We start from the raw sequence: 16850 nt of genomic DNA, 5'->3' as shown, positions 1-16850 counted from the left end.
AGGAAAATCCAATGCGAGACAGTAAATACTAAGGTTTTGTTAGACCGCTCCAAGGCTGTGCCAGTGTCCCCCAGCAGGAAGCCTCGTTCTTGTCTGGATGCGGAGGTGTGAAGGTTCTAATTGCAGATAAATGGATTTTCCCAGCCACACCTCCCTGACAAGGTAGTTCTCACCTCTACTAACATTTGTCCTCTGGAGTGACTGAGTGGCTTCCACCCAAGCTCTCCTGGACTCACTCCCTGAGGGCAGGCTGAGCATGTCCTGAGGACTCTAGACGCCCCTGCTGTGCAGGGGCCCGTTTCCTTGTCAGCAAACCAATGACTGGCCCTAGATCCTTGCCCTTGCCCCTGGAGTGTTTGTGCTGGGGACCTTATCTCTCGGTGCTCACCTCCTCCTCTCCTGACCGGGTGTCAAAATGTCAACAGCCCTCAGATGCTAAGGGTGAGCTTTTGTTTTCTCCAAGGAGAGGAAAGACCCCACTGTAATCATTGTACCTGGAGTAAGGGAATACATTTATTTTGCCACCGCAATTCTTATTTTTCAATTTTGAAAGCTTTTTTTAACTAGGCTCCAGCCACAGGGTGGAGCCCGACCTGGGGCTTGAACTCACAGTGTGAGATCAAGACCTGAGGTGAGAGTCAGAATCAGATCCTCAACGGACTGAGCCACTCAGGCTCCCCTAGTGTTCTAATTTTACTTAAACTATGGTACACCTCTTTGGCTTAAAATGTCTGGACTGGGCACGGGGCATTCACGGATTGTGTCTCCCAGGAGAAACTTCCAGCACAGAAAGTAATGACTTTCAGTAGTTCATTCAGTCTGCATCTTTCTATTAGGCATCTTTGTCTGGTCGTTTCTGGTGCTCAGAATGCAGAGGGGGTGAGGCCCAGGCTATGATGTCAGGGAGAAACAGCCTTCTTGCCTTTCCTGATTCATGATATTGCATTTTCACTTGAAGGTAACAACAACAAAAAGAATTTGAATATCTTCATTTTACCACAGTGCGTTCCTGGACACACCCCGACTTGCTGCTCCCGCATCCTGTTCGGCATCATCGTGAGGATCATAGAAAGGGAAGGAAAAGAAAGATCAAGGGGCTGCCCTGGGTTTCTCTGTCATTTTCAAGACATTAGTTTTCTGTTTCTCATTTCAACTTTCCTAGAAAGGAAAACATGACAGTGGTGTATGGGGCGGGCGGGGGTGGGAGACAAATGTTCCATCTGAATGTCACAGAAGTGAAAGACAGGCCTCTGCTGAGAAAAATGGCAAAGGGTACGTCAGCAAAATTCAACGCAGCAACACTGGGGACCAGCAGCTCTGGCAGAGGGGGAGAATGAAGGCTGTACGGAATTACCCCACGTCAAGGCAGTGGCTGCCTCGGCCAGGCTCACACAAGACCAAGTCCTGGGTCCCGGGCGGCCCTCAGCTTTCCAAGACCAGCCAACTGATTTTTCTGTCATTCAATCCACATATGCTCAGCTCTGAGGAGAGATGAGAAGAGTCCCACCAACCAGCTCACAAGAGAATGGCGACCAGAACCCCAGCGGCTCACCCTCTGAGGAAGGAGAGAGGATACTCGCCCTGCCTGAGCGCTCTACCTCGTTGATCAATCCACTCAGGCAAGGAAAAGATTGCCTTGGGAAATCCAGCATTAAGACAAAGGGAACTGGATGATCCTAAACGATTCTGCTCTTCATCTGGATAAGAATAAGGATGATGATGTCTTATGACGCTAACACCCAAAGCTGATTGCGGGCTAACGCTTCTGAGATCCTTGAAATCATTAACTCAATCCTCTCAATTCCCCCATTTGGATTCCACTTCTTTATACAGCTGTTTGGAGAGAAATAGAAACCCGGAGGGATGAATTATTCTGAAGCTACCAAAGACGCAAGGTTGAACATGAGCAGTTGAGAGGTACTGTCTTGACTGGAAGCACCTGTTAAAAGCGGTGAAGGATAGACATGGAGAGAGGATGGAAGAAGCAGGAGAGGCTGTGGCATGAAATTAGTCAGGAGGGGAGGGTGAAGGATCAAGGATTCCAGATTCCACGTCAAACGTAAAGTGCTCTGGTGGTAGATGACAACGGGGGGTGTGGTGTGAGTCAACTGAACTGATGGTCTTGAAGTTCTCAGAAGAGTTGACAGACTCCCTTTTAAAAACTCATAAGGCAGGAGACTTTTCTGCCAAGGAAAGAGAACTTGCAGCTGGTCCTGGAGTAACCGTCCTCCTTGCAATACCCTGCAGGCTGCTGTCGTGTCAGTGTCTCCCGTGCTGGGGACACTGCTGTGGGCCACGTCTTGCGTAGGAGAACGCCCTGCTCGCAGGGTCTCCTTGAATCATCTCGGTCTCGGGAACGATATGGAGACACAGTTGACTCAATGCTGCCCATTCCTACTGTTGCACCTCCTGAGGACGGGTCGCTGATCCAGTGGACACATCCACATTTCTCTTCTCCGTCCAGGTTCCCAAGTTGCTGCTGACCTCCCGCACCTTCATGTTTCCAGACGTGCAGCTGTGGTTTTTAGAGCAAAGGAGCATCCTGCGCCTACTTGAATCACAACATAGGAGACCTCAAGCACAGGCATGGCTGAGCTCCCGGATTTCTTGGGGGTAGATGGGTGGGCAGGGTTCCCTGTGTTTAGTGTGTTTCTGTGCCGGCCTGGATGTGTGGGGGACCTTCAGCTCCGCAGCGCGCGAGTCAGCCGGCAGGCAGGGGTGGAGGGAGGCCGCGCACGTACCTTTGTCCTGAAGCTGCCAGACCTTGCCTGCTTGTGGCAGGTAAACTGCATGGTGGTCTCTCGCAGCCCATCAGTGGGCTCCTGGCCCCGAGGCCTGCCTCCTCCACATGCCCTGGCTGGTTGACCAGAAGCAGCTGCGGACGGAAAGCTGGTGGTGGTGCTCACTCCCCTCGCCCTTGCCCCTGGCCCTGCCAATTGGTTCTCCAACACTGTCCAGTATTTCATAATCCATAATACTGGGATCGAAACTGAAGGTGGCTATAGGGATTTTCAGGACAAGACTTACTCTTTGTCATAGGCAGAGTCAGGACACAGTTTTAGGACAGGTCCCATTTGTGCAGAGATCCCAAGCCTGGCCTCCATCTTGGTCGTCGCCCTGGTCGCACGTGGCCACCAGGGGGCAGTCCTCCCGGAGAGGCGCTTCATTAGCCCACCCTTCCACCTGATCCTGCTTTCTGTTTCCTTTTCGCCACAGCTGCTATTACATCACATTGGATGGAAATCAGAACAAAGCCTCTCTTGCCGTTGCTCCTGCCAAACCTAGAGATTTCATTTTAGTTTTGCGTTCTACTCGCGATGTGCTGCCCTTTAGAGAAACCTTTAAGCTGAGACACAAACGAACGGAAAGCTGTTGCGTGAACAGGCTGAGAGGTCAAGAGATGAGTGCCAGGGGTGCCACGGGTACCGTCCGGACTTCTGCCTTACAGAGGAAGGAAACCGCTAGGAGGGCAACGTGTCCTAGAATGCGGAGGGGGAGGGCAGGGATGGGTGCCAGAAGGTTAAAGAAATAGCGTGTTCTTCTCCACTTCCACCTAGAGACTTATTCTCAACTCTCACATATTCACACAAGCCACCGTTTCATCACTGAATATAAACAAAAACCCTTCTTTGCAATGGGGAATGAACTGGTCGGCCTTCTGTAGATTTCACTAGACAAGTCCGGTTTTGGAGGCTGCCACCTTTGGAAAGGACATACTGTTCCCGAGAATTCTGCAGAAAGGCACAAACAATATTCTCATAAGTAGCAGTCGTCAGAATTAAAACAAGACGGTATGTACCATATTTAAGTCGTCCCTTTATGGAGAATGCATGCTGGGTGCCTTTACGGGCATGAGTTCAGTTAATCTTCACAGTATTCTGTTATACTTGTTAAACCTATCAAACACTGGAGAAAAAGAAATGGGGTAAAATGCTACTGTAGTCACAGGGTCACAATGAGGACCTAAGGAGCCTAATTAATAAAACCAGTCATTCCAAAAAAAAAAACATTCTTTCATCAGTAGTAATAGACAATCTGATGAAGGATTTAATGAGTTATCTATTCCTGCCTAGTGAATTATTGAAGCTGAGCAGCTCCCTGATATACAAGGTAGTAAGAACCAAGACAGGACAGACCATTGTCTGTAATGAAGTCAGGATTCCAAAGAATACAGTATTCAACCCATTAAGAAGGTTTGCCAAAACATCAAACCCATGAAATCATTCCGGAAGAAACATACGGCATAAAAGGGCAAACTAGGCACAGAAAAACGGACCCCATTATCCCCAGATCCCATGCTATATTCTCCGCCACTTCAGACGCACTGACATCTCTTATTAATGCTCCCATCGGCTCCAGAGTGGTCTCTGCTTATGATTCCCCCCAACCGACTCTCATGAGGTCCACAAAGGCATCTAGTTTCCTGACACGCCAGGCAGTTTCAATCCACATCTTCCAGGAATCCACTGATGGTCTTCGAAGCACATCTCTGTCCTTAAATATACTCATCGGCATCCTCTCTTATTATCCACGTACTGTCCGACCATGAGTCCACTGTCTCCTTTGTGGCTCTTCTCTCCCCTCCCTTTAATGGTTGGAGAGCCTCAGAATCAAGTTCATGTGTGTTTCTCACACTACACGGTCTGCCCGCATGAACACCTCTGTTGCTGGCCTTCCCTGCTAGATATGGACCTCAGCCATGGCATTTCTTGTCAAACGCAAGATCACCTCTCCCCTGACACTGGACATTTGTGCCTGCATGTCTACCAGTCCCCTGTCGAAGGTTCCCCAGCTTTTATGGGTACTTCCTGACCTTCTCCATTCCAGCATCAGGTGAGAGAATTCACTTCCTTCCCTTCTTCGTTATAACACTAAGTCTGAGCATTGTTCTCAGATTCCAGTCCCAACAACAACCAAGATGTAGACAACAGGACCTTTCTTTGTCATGTCCTATAGCCTAAGGGCAACGTACAACTTGTCTTAGAGGAAGTCAGTGGTTGCTGCAGATGTTCGTGATCTGATGGATAAAGGCATTCTGCTGACCATTTTCTTTTTAGACATTTTATTTATTTACTTGAGAGAGAGAGCATGAGACAAGGGTGGGTTAGAGGGAGTAGCAGACTCCCCGCAGGACAGGGATCCTGACTCGGCACTCGATCCTGGGACTCCCGGGTCATGACCTGAGCCAAAGGCAGTCGCTCAACCAACTGAGCCGCCCAGGAGCCGATCTGCCGACCATTTTTCAGCCAAGCTGCAATTAGCCGTGGTGTTACTCTTTGAACGCTTCCCATAGTGAAAGTTCAATTAAAAAAAAGAGAGATAAACTGATTAAATATAAGAATACATTTTATTCTATTGCTGACACCTACAGCTGCACATACTAATATATGAATAGAAATCTTATAAATATTTACATAAATAAATATTTAAATAGATAAATAGATATGAGCATGGTCAGCTGTAAGCCACTACAGCTTGTAGAGTTGACATGTCGCTTAATACTTCTGAAAACCTTTAACAAATGGTATCTGTTGATGTCACCATAACAGCAGAAATGACAGTCTTTGACACGGAAGAACCAGGGAAAGTGTGATATTATTCGTCAGAGGGAATCATTTCCATGGCGACCCGGGTCTCATTTCTTGCTCCTTAACCTTTCTTGCAAGATTGTTGATGCAAACAAGGAGCTCGTGATTTCTGCTCTGACAATCTCCCAGGCACAAGGGCTGTATTGCTTCTCTTGCAGATAGAGGGAGATCCTCTGGAAGTAGTTCCTCAGGATGGAGTCCACCTTCCTGAGGGGAGTCTCTGCCACCCCCGCCTCCTGCATGGCACAGGCTTCCAGGTGAGTCAGCTGCTCAGAAAGTCCCGAGCAGAACTCCTCTAGGAGGGTCTCGTTCCAAGCAGCAGATGAGGCCCCTGTGCAGAAGAGGTGGAAGATCCTCTGGTTCATCCCATGGACGACAGAGAGGGCTTGAGCCTTCTGCAACTGCTTGCCATCAAGCACCTCCTGCGGGAAGGCAAAGGCCCTTGCGTACTTGTCACAAGAGCTAGCAGACATTCTCCTCATTTGTCCCAGGAGCGTCAAGGCCCTCCAGGCGAACAGGCCATGGTTCGGAGGCAGGTCACATCCCAGAGAGCAGAGGGAGTGGCAGCTGAGCACCCCCAGGGCCACCAAGAAGGGAAAGGGCAGGGCCATTGGGGAACCTGCGAGACGCTGCTTGGCTGGCCTGGCTGGGGTGGGCAAGTCTGGGAACCGTGGCTCTGGGTTCTCTGACCATCTTCCCTTGTGTGTGTGGCTTAAGTAGGGGACAGAGGAGTTTTCAATTTCTGAACGTTTCCCTTACTTTCTACTTCTCTTTTTGCTTTCCTTTCTGCACTTTCTCTTTGGATTTACAGCATCGGATTCCCAACCATTTTTTAGTTTTTCCAATATTATCTCTTGCCTCTAGAGTCTTCGTTGATTGTTTAATTGGACATTCCATGAAAACTTCATAGCATGGATGCACAGTATATCTCGTTACAGAGTGTATTCATATGTGTGCTTTATAGGTAAAACAGAAAGTATAAAGTTTACTACGTCAGCGTTAAGAATGACTAAAAATGTTAAGCTGAAAGTTAAATTTTAACATTATTGATGCTTAAGTATAGAAGTAAATTGGACGAGTGACTGTAATTTACTTACAGAAATAAATTGTAATACATAAAGTACATATGCAAATTAACAGTTTCTGAAAAGTCATAAAGATTTTGGTGTACTTAAACAGGTAAACTCCTTCCAAATTGTTAAAGCAAGTGAAAGGTTAAATTATTATTAATATCTCTTCTTAGTGTCCTCAATTTTAATGTTGCCTCATATGACACAATCATTTGTATCTTCACCTGCTACTAGATACTCTTGAAGGCATTGTCAAAATATGTTTTCTGTGTAGCACTAGGTAATTACTGATGTGTTGAATAAGTGTTGTACAACTAAATCGTAAAATATAATCCGTTTGCATTTTATTGTCAAAGCCTGCGTCACATCAAGGCTCAGACAAGCAACATGCACACGACATCCGATGGCAGCTCGCAAGTAAGCACAGATCGCCTCTCCACGTCAGACTTTGAGATCTAGGAAATGATGGCGACAGACTCCTTCAGTCCTAAGTTATTCCTCTGATTCCTAGGTTTGTCGCACTGATCTTGCAGACCGTTTGGGTATCGTCCAAGTATTCTATGTCATCCTTTCTTGCGTTATAGCCAGGAAAATCCAATGCGAGACAGTAAATACTAAGGTTTTGTTAGACCGCTCCAAGGCTGTGCCAGTGTCCCCCAGCAGGAAGCCTGGTTCTTGTCTGGATGCGGAGGTGTGAAGGTTCTAATTGCAGATAAATGGATTTTCCCAGCCACACCTCCCTGACAAGGTAGTTCTCACCTCTACTAACATTTGTCCTCTGGAGTGACTGAGTGGCTTCCACCCAAGCTCTCCTGGACTCACTCCCTGAGGGCAGGCTGAGCATGTCCTGAGGACTCTAGACGCCCCTGCTGTGCAGGGGCCCGTTTCCTTGTCAGCAAACCAATGACTGGCCCTAGATCCTTGCCCTTGCCCCTGGAGTGTTTGTGCTGGGGACCTTATCTCTCGGTGCTCACCTCCTCCTCTCCTGACCGGGTGTCAAAATGTCAACAGCCCTCAGATGCTAAGGGTGAGCTTTTGTTTTCTCCAAGGAGAGGAAAGACCCCACTGTAATCATTGTACCTGGAGTAAGGGAATACATTTATTTTGCCACCGCAATTCTTATTTTTCAATTTTGAAAGCTTTTTTTAACTAGGCTCCAGCCACAGGGTGGAGCCCGACCTGGGGCTTGAACTCACAGTGTGAGATCAAGACCTGAGGTGAGAGTCAGAATCAGATCCTCAACGGACTGAGCCACTCAGGCTCCCCTAGTGTTCTAATTTTACTTAAACTATGGTACACCTCTTTGGCTTAAAATGTCTGGACTGGGCACGGGGCATTCACGGATTGTGTCTCCCAGGAGAAACTTCCAGCACAGAAAGTAATGACTTTCAGTAGTTCATTCAGTCTGCATCTTTCTATTAGGCATCTTTGTCTGGTCGTTTCTGGTGCTCAGAATGCAGAGGGGGTGAGGCCCAGGCTATGATGTCAGGGAGAAACAGCCTTCTTGCCTTTCCTGATTCATGATATTGCATTTTCACTTGAAGGTAACAACAACAAAAAGAATTTGAATATCTTCATTTTACCACAGTGCGTTCCTGGACACACCCCGACTTGCTGCTCCCGCATCCTGTTCGGCATCATCGTGAGGATCATAGAAAGGGAAGGAAAAGAAAGATCAAGGGGCTGCCCTGGGTTTCTCTGTCATTTTCAAGACATTAGTTTTCTGTTTCTCATTTCAACTTTCCTAGAAAGCAAAACATGACAGTGGTGTATGGGGCGGGCGGGGGTGGGAGACAAATGTTCCATCTGAATGTCACAGAAGTGAAAGACAGGCCTCTGCTGAGAAAAATGGCAAAGGGTACGTCAGCAAAATTCAACGCAGCAACACTGGGGACCAGCAGCTCTGGCAGAGGGGGAGAATGAAGGCTGTACGGAATTACCCCACGTCAAGGCAGTGGCTGCCTCGGCCAGGCTCACACAAGACCAAGTCCTGGGTCCCGGGCGGCCCTCAGCTTTCCAAGACCAGCCAACTGATTTTTCTGTCATTCAATCCACATATGCTCAGCTCTGAGGAGAGATGAGAAGAGTCCCACCAACCAGCTCACAAGAGAATGGCGACCAGAACCCCAGCGGCTCACCCTCTGAGGAAGGAGAGAGGATACTCGCCCTGCCTGAGCGCTCTACCTCGTTGATCAATCCACTCAGGCAAGGAAAAGATTGCCTTGGGAAATCCAGCATTAAGACAAAGGGAACTGGATGATCCTAAACGATTCTGCTCTTCATCTGGATAAGAATAAGGATGATGATGTCTTATGACGCTAACACCCAAAGCTGATTGCGGGCTAACGCTTCTGAGATCCTTGAAATCATTAACTCAATCCTCTCAATTCCCCCATTTGGATTCCACTTCTTTATACAGCTGTTTGGAGAGAAATAGAAACCCGGAGGGATGAATTATTCTGAAGCTACCAAAGACGCAAGGTTGAACATGAGCAGTTGAGAGGTACTGTCTTGACTGGAAGCACCTGTTAAAAGCGGTGAAGGATAGACATGGAGAGAGGATGGAAGAAGCAGGAGAGGCTGTGGCATGAAATTAGTCAGGAGGGGAGGGTGAAGGATCAAGGATTCCAGATTCCACGTCAAACGTAAAGTGCTCTGGTGGTAGATGACAACGGGGGGTGTGGTGTGAGTCAACTGAACTGATGGTCTTGAAGTTCTCAGAAGAGTTGACAGACTCCCTTTTAAAAACTCATAAGGCAGGAGACTTTTCTGCCAAGGAAAGAGAACTTGCAGCTGGTCCTGGAGTAACCGTCCTCCTTGCAATACCCTGCAGGCTGCTGTCGTGTCAGTGTCTCCCGTGCTGGGGACACTGCTGTGGGCCACGTCTTGCGTAGGAGAACGCCCTGCTCGCAGGGTCTCCTTGAATCATCTCGGTCTCGGGAACGATATGGAGACACAGTTGACTCAATGCTGCCCATTCCTACTGTTGCACCTCCTGAGGACGGGTCGCTGATCCAGTGGACACATCCACATTTCTCTTCTCCGTCCAGGTTCCCAAGTTGCTGCTGACCTCCCGCACCTTCATGTTTCCAGACGTGCAGCTGTGGTTTTTAGAGCAAAGGAGCATCCTGCGCCTACTTGAATCACAACATAGGAGACCTCAAGCACAGGCATGGCTGAGCTCCCGGATTTCTTGGGGGTAGATGGGTGGGCAGGGTTCCCTGTGTTTAGTGTGTTTCTGTGCCGGCCTGGATGTGTGGGGGACCTTCAGCTCCGCAGCGCGCGAGTCAGCCGGCAGGCAGGGGTGGAGGGAGGCCGCGCACGTACCTTTGTCCTGAAGCTGCCAGACCTTGCCTGCTTGTGGCAGGTAAACTGCATGGTGGTCTCTCGCAGCCCATCAGTGGGCTCCTGGCCCCGAGGCCTGCCTCCTCCACATGCCCTGGCTGGTTGACCAGAAGCAGCTGCGGACGGAAAGCTGGTGGTGGTGCTCACTCCCCTCGCCCTTGCCCCTGGCCCTGCCAATTGGTTCTCCAACACTGTCCAGTATTTCATAATCCATAATACTGGGATCGAAACTGAAGGTGGCTATAGGGATTTTCAGGACAAGACTTACTCTTTGTCATAGGCAGAGTCAGGACACAGTTTTAGGACAGGTCCCATTTGTGCAGAGATCCCAAGCCTGGCCTCCATCTTGGTCGTCGCCCTGGTCGCACGTGGCCACCAGGGGGCAGTCCTCCCGGAGAGGCGCTTCATTAGCCCACCCTTCCACCTGATCCTGCTTTCTGTTTCCTTTTCGCCACAGCTGCTATTACATCACATTGGATGGAAATCAGAACAAAGCCTCTCTTGCCGTTGCTCCTGCCAAACCTAGAGATTTCATTTTAGTTTTGCGTTCTACTCGCGATGTGCTGCCCTTTAGAGAAACCTTTAAGCTGAGACACAAACGAACGGAAAGCTGTTGCGTGAACAGGCTGAGAGGTCAAGAGATGAGTGCCAGGGGTGCCACGGGTACCGTCCGGACTTCTGCCTTACAGAGGAAGGAAACCGCTAGGAGGGCAACGTGTCCTAGAATGCGGAGGGGGAGGGCAGGGATGGGTGCCAGAAGGTTAAAGAAATAGCGTGTTCTTCTCCACTTCCACCTAGAGACTTATTCTCAACTCTCACATATTCACACAAGCCACCGTTTCATCACTGAATATAAACAAAAACCCTTCTTTGCAATGGGGAATGAACTGGTCGGCCTTCTGTAGATTTCACTAGACAAGTCCGGTTTTGGAGGCTGCCACCTTTGGAAAGGACATACTGTTCCCGAGAATTCTGCAGAAAGGCACAAACAATATTCTCATAAGTAGCAGTCGTCAGAATTAAAACAAGACGGTATGTACCATATTTAAGTCGTCCCTTTATGGAGAATGCATGCTGGGTGCCTTTACGGGCATGAGTTCAGTTAATCTTCACAGTATTCTGTTATACTTGTTAAACCTATCAAACACTGGAGAAAAAGAAATGGGGTAAAATGCTACTGTAGTCACAGGGTCACAATGAGGACCTAAGGAGCCTAATTAATAAAACCAGTCATTCCAAAAAAAAAAACATTCTTTCATCAGTAGTAATAGACAATCTGATGAAGGATTTAATGAGTTATCTATTCCTGCCTAGTGAATTATTGAAGCTGAGCAGCTCCCTGATATACAAGGTAGTAAGAACCAAGACAGGACAGACCATTGTCTGTAATGAAGTCAGGATTCCAAAGAATACAGTATTCAACCCATTAAGAAGGTTTGCCAAAACATCAAACCCATGAAATCATTCCGGAAGAAACATACGGCATAAAAGGGCAAACTAGGCACAGAAAAACGGACCCCATTATCCCCAGATCCCATGCTATATTCTCCGCCACTTCAGACGCACTGACATCTCTTATTAATGCTCCCATCGGCTCCAGAGTGGTCTCTGCTTATGATTCCCCCCAACCGACTCTCATGAGGTCCACAAAGGCATCTAGTTTCCTGACACGCCAGGCAGTTTCAATCCACATCTTCCAGGAATCCACTGATGGTCTTCGAAGCACATCTCTGTCCTTAAATATACTCATCGGCATCCTCTCTTATTATCCACGTACTGTCCGACCATGAGTCCACTGTCTCCTTTGTGGCTCTTCTCTCCCCTCCCTTTAATGGTTGGAGAGCCTCAGAATCAAGTTCATGTGTGTTTCTCACACTACACGGTCTGCCCGCATGAACACCTCTGTTGCTGGCCTTCCCTGCTAGATATGGACCTCAGCCATGGCATTTCTTGTCAAACGCAAGATCACCTCTCCCCTGACACTGGACATTTGTGCCTGCATGTCTACCAGTCCCCTGTCGAAGGTTCCCCAGCTTTTATGGGTACTTCCTGACCTTCTCCATTCCAGCATCAGGTGAGAGAATTCACTTCCTTCCCTTCTTCGTTATAACACTAAGTCTGAGCATTGTTCTCAGATTCCAGTCCCAACAACAACCAAGATGTAGACAACAGGACCTTTCTTTGTCATGTCCTATAGCCTAAGGGCAACGTACAACTTGTCTTAGAGGAAGTCAGTGGTTGCTGCAGATGTTCGTGATCTGATGGATAAAGGCATTCTGCTGACCATTTTCTTTTTAGACATTTTATTTATTTACTTGAGAGAGAGAGCATGAGACAAGGGTGGGTTAGAGGGAGTAGCAGACTCCCCGCAGGACAGGGATCCTGACTCGGCACTCGATCCTGGGACTCCCGGGTCATGACCTGAGCCAAAGGCAGTCGCTCAACCAACTGAGCCGCCCAGGAGCCGATCTGCCGACCATTTTTCAGCCAAGCTGCAATTAGCCGTGGTGTTACTCTTTGAACGCTTCCCATAGTGAAAGTTCAATTAAAAAAAAGAGAGATAAACTGATTAAATATAAGAATACATTTTATTCTATTGCTGACACCTACAGCTGCACATACTAATATATGAATAGAAATCTTATAAATATTTACATAAATAAATATTTAAATAGATAAATAGATATGAGCATGGTCAGCTGTAAGCCACTACAGCTTGTAGAGTTGACATGTCGCTTAATACTTCTGAAAACCTTTAACAAATGGTATCTGTTGATGTCACCATAACAGCAGAAATGACAGTCTTTGACACGGAAGAACCAGGGAAAGTGTGATATTATTCGTCAGAGGGAATCATTTCCATGGCGACCCGGGTCTCATTTCTTGCTCCTTAACCTTTCTTGCAAGATTGTTGATGCAAACAAGGAGCTCGTGATTTCTGCTCTGACAATCTCCCAGGCACAAGGGCTGTATTGCTTCTCTTGCAGATAGAGGGAGATCCTCTGGAAGTAGTTCCTCAGGATGGAGTCCACCTTCCTGAGGGGAGTCTCTGCCACCCCCGCCTCCTGCATGGCACAGGCTTCCAGGTGAGTCAGCTGCTCAGAAAGTCCCGAGCAGAACTCCTCTAGGAGGGTCTCGTTCCAAGCAGCAGATGAGGCCCCTGTGCAGAAGAGGTGGAAGATCCTCTGGTTCATCCCATGGACGACAGAGAGGGCTTGAGCCTTCTGCAACTGCTTGCCATCAAGCACCTCCTGCGGGAAGGCAAAGGCCCTTGCGTACTTGTCACAAGAGCTAGCAGACATTCTCCTCATTTGTCCCAGGAGCGTCAAGGCCCTCCAGGCGAACAGGCCATGGTTCGGAGGCAGGTCACATCCCAGAGAGCAGAGGGAGTGGCAGCTGAGCACCCCCAGGGCCACCAAGAAGGGAAAGGGCAGGGCCATTGGGGAACCTGCGAGACGCTGCTTGGCTGGCCTGGCTGGGGTGGGCAAGTCTGGGAACCGTGGCTCTGGGTTCTCTGACCATCTTCCCTTGTGTGTGTGGCTTAAGTAGGGGACAGAGGAGTTTTCAATTTCTGAACGTTTCCCTTACTTTCTACTTCTCTTTTTGCTTTCCTTTCTGCACTTTCTCTTTGGATTTACAGCATCGGATTCCCAACCATTTTTTAGTTTTTCCAATATTATCTCTTGCCTCTAGAGTCTTCGTTGATTGTTTAATTGGACATTCCATGAAAACTTCATAGCATGGATGCACAGTACATCTCGTTACAGAGTGTATTCATATGTGTGCTTTATAGGTAAAACAGAAAGTATAAAGTTTACTACGTCAGCGTTAAGAATGACTAAAAATGTTAAGCTGAAAGTTAAATTTTAACATTATTGATGCTTAAGTATAGAAGTAAATTGGACGAGTGACTGTAATTTACTTACAGAAATAAATTGTAATACATAAAGTACATATGCAAATTAACAGTTTCTGAAAAGACATAAAGATTTTGGTGTACTTAAACAGGTAAACTCCTTCCAAATTGTTAAAGCAAGTGAAAGGTTAAATTATTATTAATATCTCTTCTTAGTGTCCTCAATTTTAATGTTGCCTCATATGACACAATCATTTGTATCTTCACCTGCTACTAGATACTCTTGAAGGCATTGTCAAAATATGTTTTCTGTGTAGCACTAGGTAATTACTGATGTGTTGAATAAGTGTTGTACAACTAAATCGTAAAATATAATCCGTTTGCATTTTATTGTCAAAGCCTGCGTCACATCAAGGCTCAGACAAGCAACATGCACACGACATCCGATGGCAGCTCGCAAGTAAGCACAGATCGCCTCTCCACGTCAGACTTTGAGATCTAGGAAATGATGGCGACAGACTCCTTCAGTCCTAAGTTATTCCTCTGATTCCTAGGTTTGTCGCACTGATCTTGCAGACCGTTTGGGTATCGTCCAAGTATTCTATGTCATCCTTTCTTGCGTTATAGCCAGGAAAATCCAATGCGAGACAGTAAATACTAAGGTTTTGTTAGACCGCTCCAAGGCTGTGCCAGTGTCCCCCAGCAGGAAGCCTGGTTCTTGTCTGGATGCGGAGGTGTGAAGGTTCTAATTGCAGATAAATGGATTTTCCCAGCCACACCTCCCTGACAAGGTAGTTCTCACCTCTACTAACATTTGTCCTCTGGAGTGACTGAGTGGCTTCCACCCAAGCTCTCCTGGACTCACTCCCTGAGGGCAGGCTGAGCATGTCCTGAGGACTCTAGACGCCCCTGCTGTGCAGGGGCCCGTTTCCTTGTCAGCAAACCAATGACTGGCCCTAGATCCTTGCCCTTGCCCCTGGAGTGTTTGTGCTGGGGACCTTATCTCTCGGTGCTGACCTCCTCCTCTCCTGACCGGGTGTCAAAATGTCAACAGCCCTCAGATGCTAAGGGTGAGCTTTTGTTTTCTCCAAGGAGAGGAAAGACCCCACTGTAATCATTGTACCTGGAGTAAGGGAATACATTTATTTTGCCACCGCAATTCTTATTTTTCAATTTTGAAAGCTTTTTTTAACTAGGCTCCAGCCACAGGGTGGAGCCCGACCTGGGGCTTGAACTCACAGTGTGAGATCAAGACCTGAGGTGAGAGTCAGAATCAGATCCTCAACGGACTGAGCCACTCAGGCTCCCCTAGTGTTCTAATTTTACTTAAACTATGGTACACCTCTTTGGCTTAAAATGTCTGGACTGGGCACGGGGCATTCACGGATTGTGTCTCCCAGGAGAAACTTCCAGCACAGAAAGTAATGACTTTCAGTAGTTCATTCAGTCTGCGTCTTTCTATTAGGCATCTTTGTCTGGTCGTTTCTGGTGCTCAGAATGCAGAGGGGGTGAGGCCCAGGCTATGATGTCAGGGAGAAACAGCCTTCTTGCCTTTCCTGATTCATGATATTGCATTTTCACTTGAAGGTAACAACAACAAAAAGAATTTGAATATCTTCATTTTACCACAGTGCGTTCCTGGACACACCCCGACTTGCTGCTCCCGCATCCTGTTCGGCATCATCGTGAGGATCATAGAAAGGGAAGGAAAAGAAAGATCAAGGGGCTGCCCTGGGTTTCTCTGTCATTTTCAAGACATTAGTTTTCTGTTTCTCATTTCAACTTTCCTAGAAAGCAAAACATGACAGTGGTGTATGGGGCGGGCGGGGGTGGGAGACAAATGTTCCATCTGAATGTCACAGAAGTGAAAGACAGGCCTCTGCTGAGAAAAATGGCAAAGGGTACGTCAGCAAAATTCAACGCAGCAACACTGGGGACCAGCAGCTCTGGCAGAGGGGGAGAATGAAGGCTGTACAGAATTACCCCACGTCAAGGCAGTGGCTGCCTCGGCCAGGCTCACACAAGACCAAGTCCTGGGTCCCGGGCGGCCCTCAGCTTTCCAAGACCAGCCAACTGATTTTTCTGTCATTCAATCCACATATGCTCAGCTCTGAGGAGAGATGAGAAGAGTCCCACCAACCAGCTCACAAGAGAATGGCGACCAGAACCCCAGCGGCTCACCCTCTGAGGAAGGAGAGAGGATACTCGCCCTGCCTGAGCGCTCTACCTCGTTGATCAATCCACTCAGGCAAGGAAAAGATTGCCTTGGGAAATCCAGCATTAAGACAAAGGGAACTGGATGATCCTAAACGATTCTGCTCTTCATCTGGATAAGAATAAGGATGATGATGTCTTATGACGCTAACACCCAAAGCTGATTGCGGGCTAACGCTTCTGAGATCCTTGAAATCATTAACTCAATCCTCTCAATTCCCCCATTTGGATTCCACTTCTTTATACAGCTGTTTGGAGAGAAATAGAAACCCGGAGGGATGAATTATTCTGAAGCTACCAAAGACGCAAGGTTGAACATGAGCAGTTGAGAGGTACTGTCTTGACTGGAAGCACCTGTTAAAAGCGGTGAAGGATAGACATGGAGAGAGGATGGAAGAAGCAGGAGAGGCTGTGGCATGAAATTAGTCAGGAGGGGAGGGTGAAGGATCAAGGATTCCAGATTCCACGTCAAACGTAAAGTGCTCTGGTGGTAGATGACAACGGGGGGTGTGGTGTGAGTCAACTGAACTGATGGTCTTGAAGTTCTCAGAAGAGTTGGCAGACTCCCTTTTAAAAACTCATAAGGCAGGAGACTTTTCTGCCAAGGAAAGAGAACTTGCAGCTGGTCCTGGAGTAACCGTCCTCCTTGCAATACCCTGCAGGCTGCTGTCGTGTCAGTGTCTCCCGTGCTGGGGACACTGCTGTGGGCCACGTCTTGCGTAGGAGAACGCCCTGCTCGCAGGGTCTCCTTGAATCATCTCGGTCTCGGGAACGATA

The 16850-nt window shown here is 47.9% G+C and overlaps 2 protein-coding genes across 2 annotated transcripts; both read right to left on the bottom strand.

Annotated features, from left to right (window-relative positions):
* Positions 1–5635: 5635 nt before the first annotated feature.
* On the bottom strand, positions 5636–6199 carry LOC148162406 (interferon alpha-1/2-like). Its single transcript, XM_088019075.1, has one exon. It carries the CDS (start codon positions 6197–6199, stop codon positions 5636–5638), a length of 564 nt encoding a protein of 187 aa, XP_087875201.1.
* Positions 6200–12879: 6680 nt separating this feature from the next.
* Positions 12880–13443, bottom strand: LOC148162405 (interferon alpha-1/2-like). Its single transcript, XM_088019080.1, has one exon. It carries the CDS (start codon positions 13441–13443, stop codon positions 12880–12882), a length of 564 nt encoding a protein of 187 aa, XP_087875206.1.
* Between the last annotated feature and the right edge of the window lie 3407 nt (positions 13444–16850).

Source organism: Eumetopias jubatus, unplaced genomic scaffold (assembly GCF_037043125.1).
Source record: "Eumetopias jubatus isolate StellerSeaLion01/CBP00866 unplaced genomic scaffold, mEumJub1_p1.0 scaffold_15, whole genome shotgun sequence".
Taxonomy (NCBI): domain Eukaryota; kingdom Metazoa; phylum Chordata; class Mammalia; order Carnivora; family Otariidae; genus Eumetopias; species Eumetopias jubatus.
The sequence above is the reverse complement of the archived record's forward strand: the minus strand, read 5'-3'. Positions and strand labels throughout refer to the sequence as shown.

Excerpts from the sequence above, each read along its gene's own strand:
- LOC148162406 (XM_088019075.1), bottom strand. The coding sequence starts at position 6,199 with ATGGCCCTGCCCTTTCCCTTCTTGGTGGCCCTGGGGGTGCTCAGCTGC.
- LOC148162405 (XM_088019080.1), bottom strand. The coding sequence starts at position 13,443 with ATGGCCCTGCCCTTTCCCTTCTTGGTGGCCCTGGGGGTGCTCAGCTGC.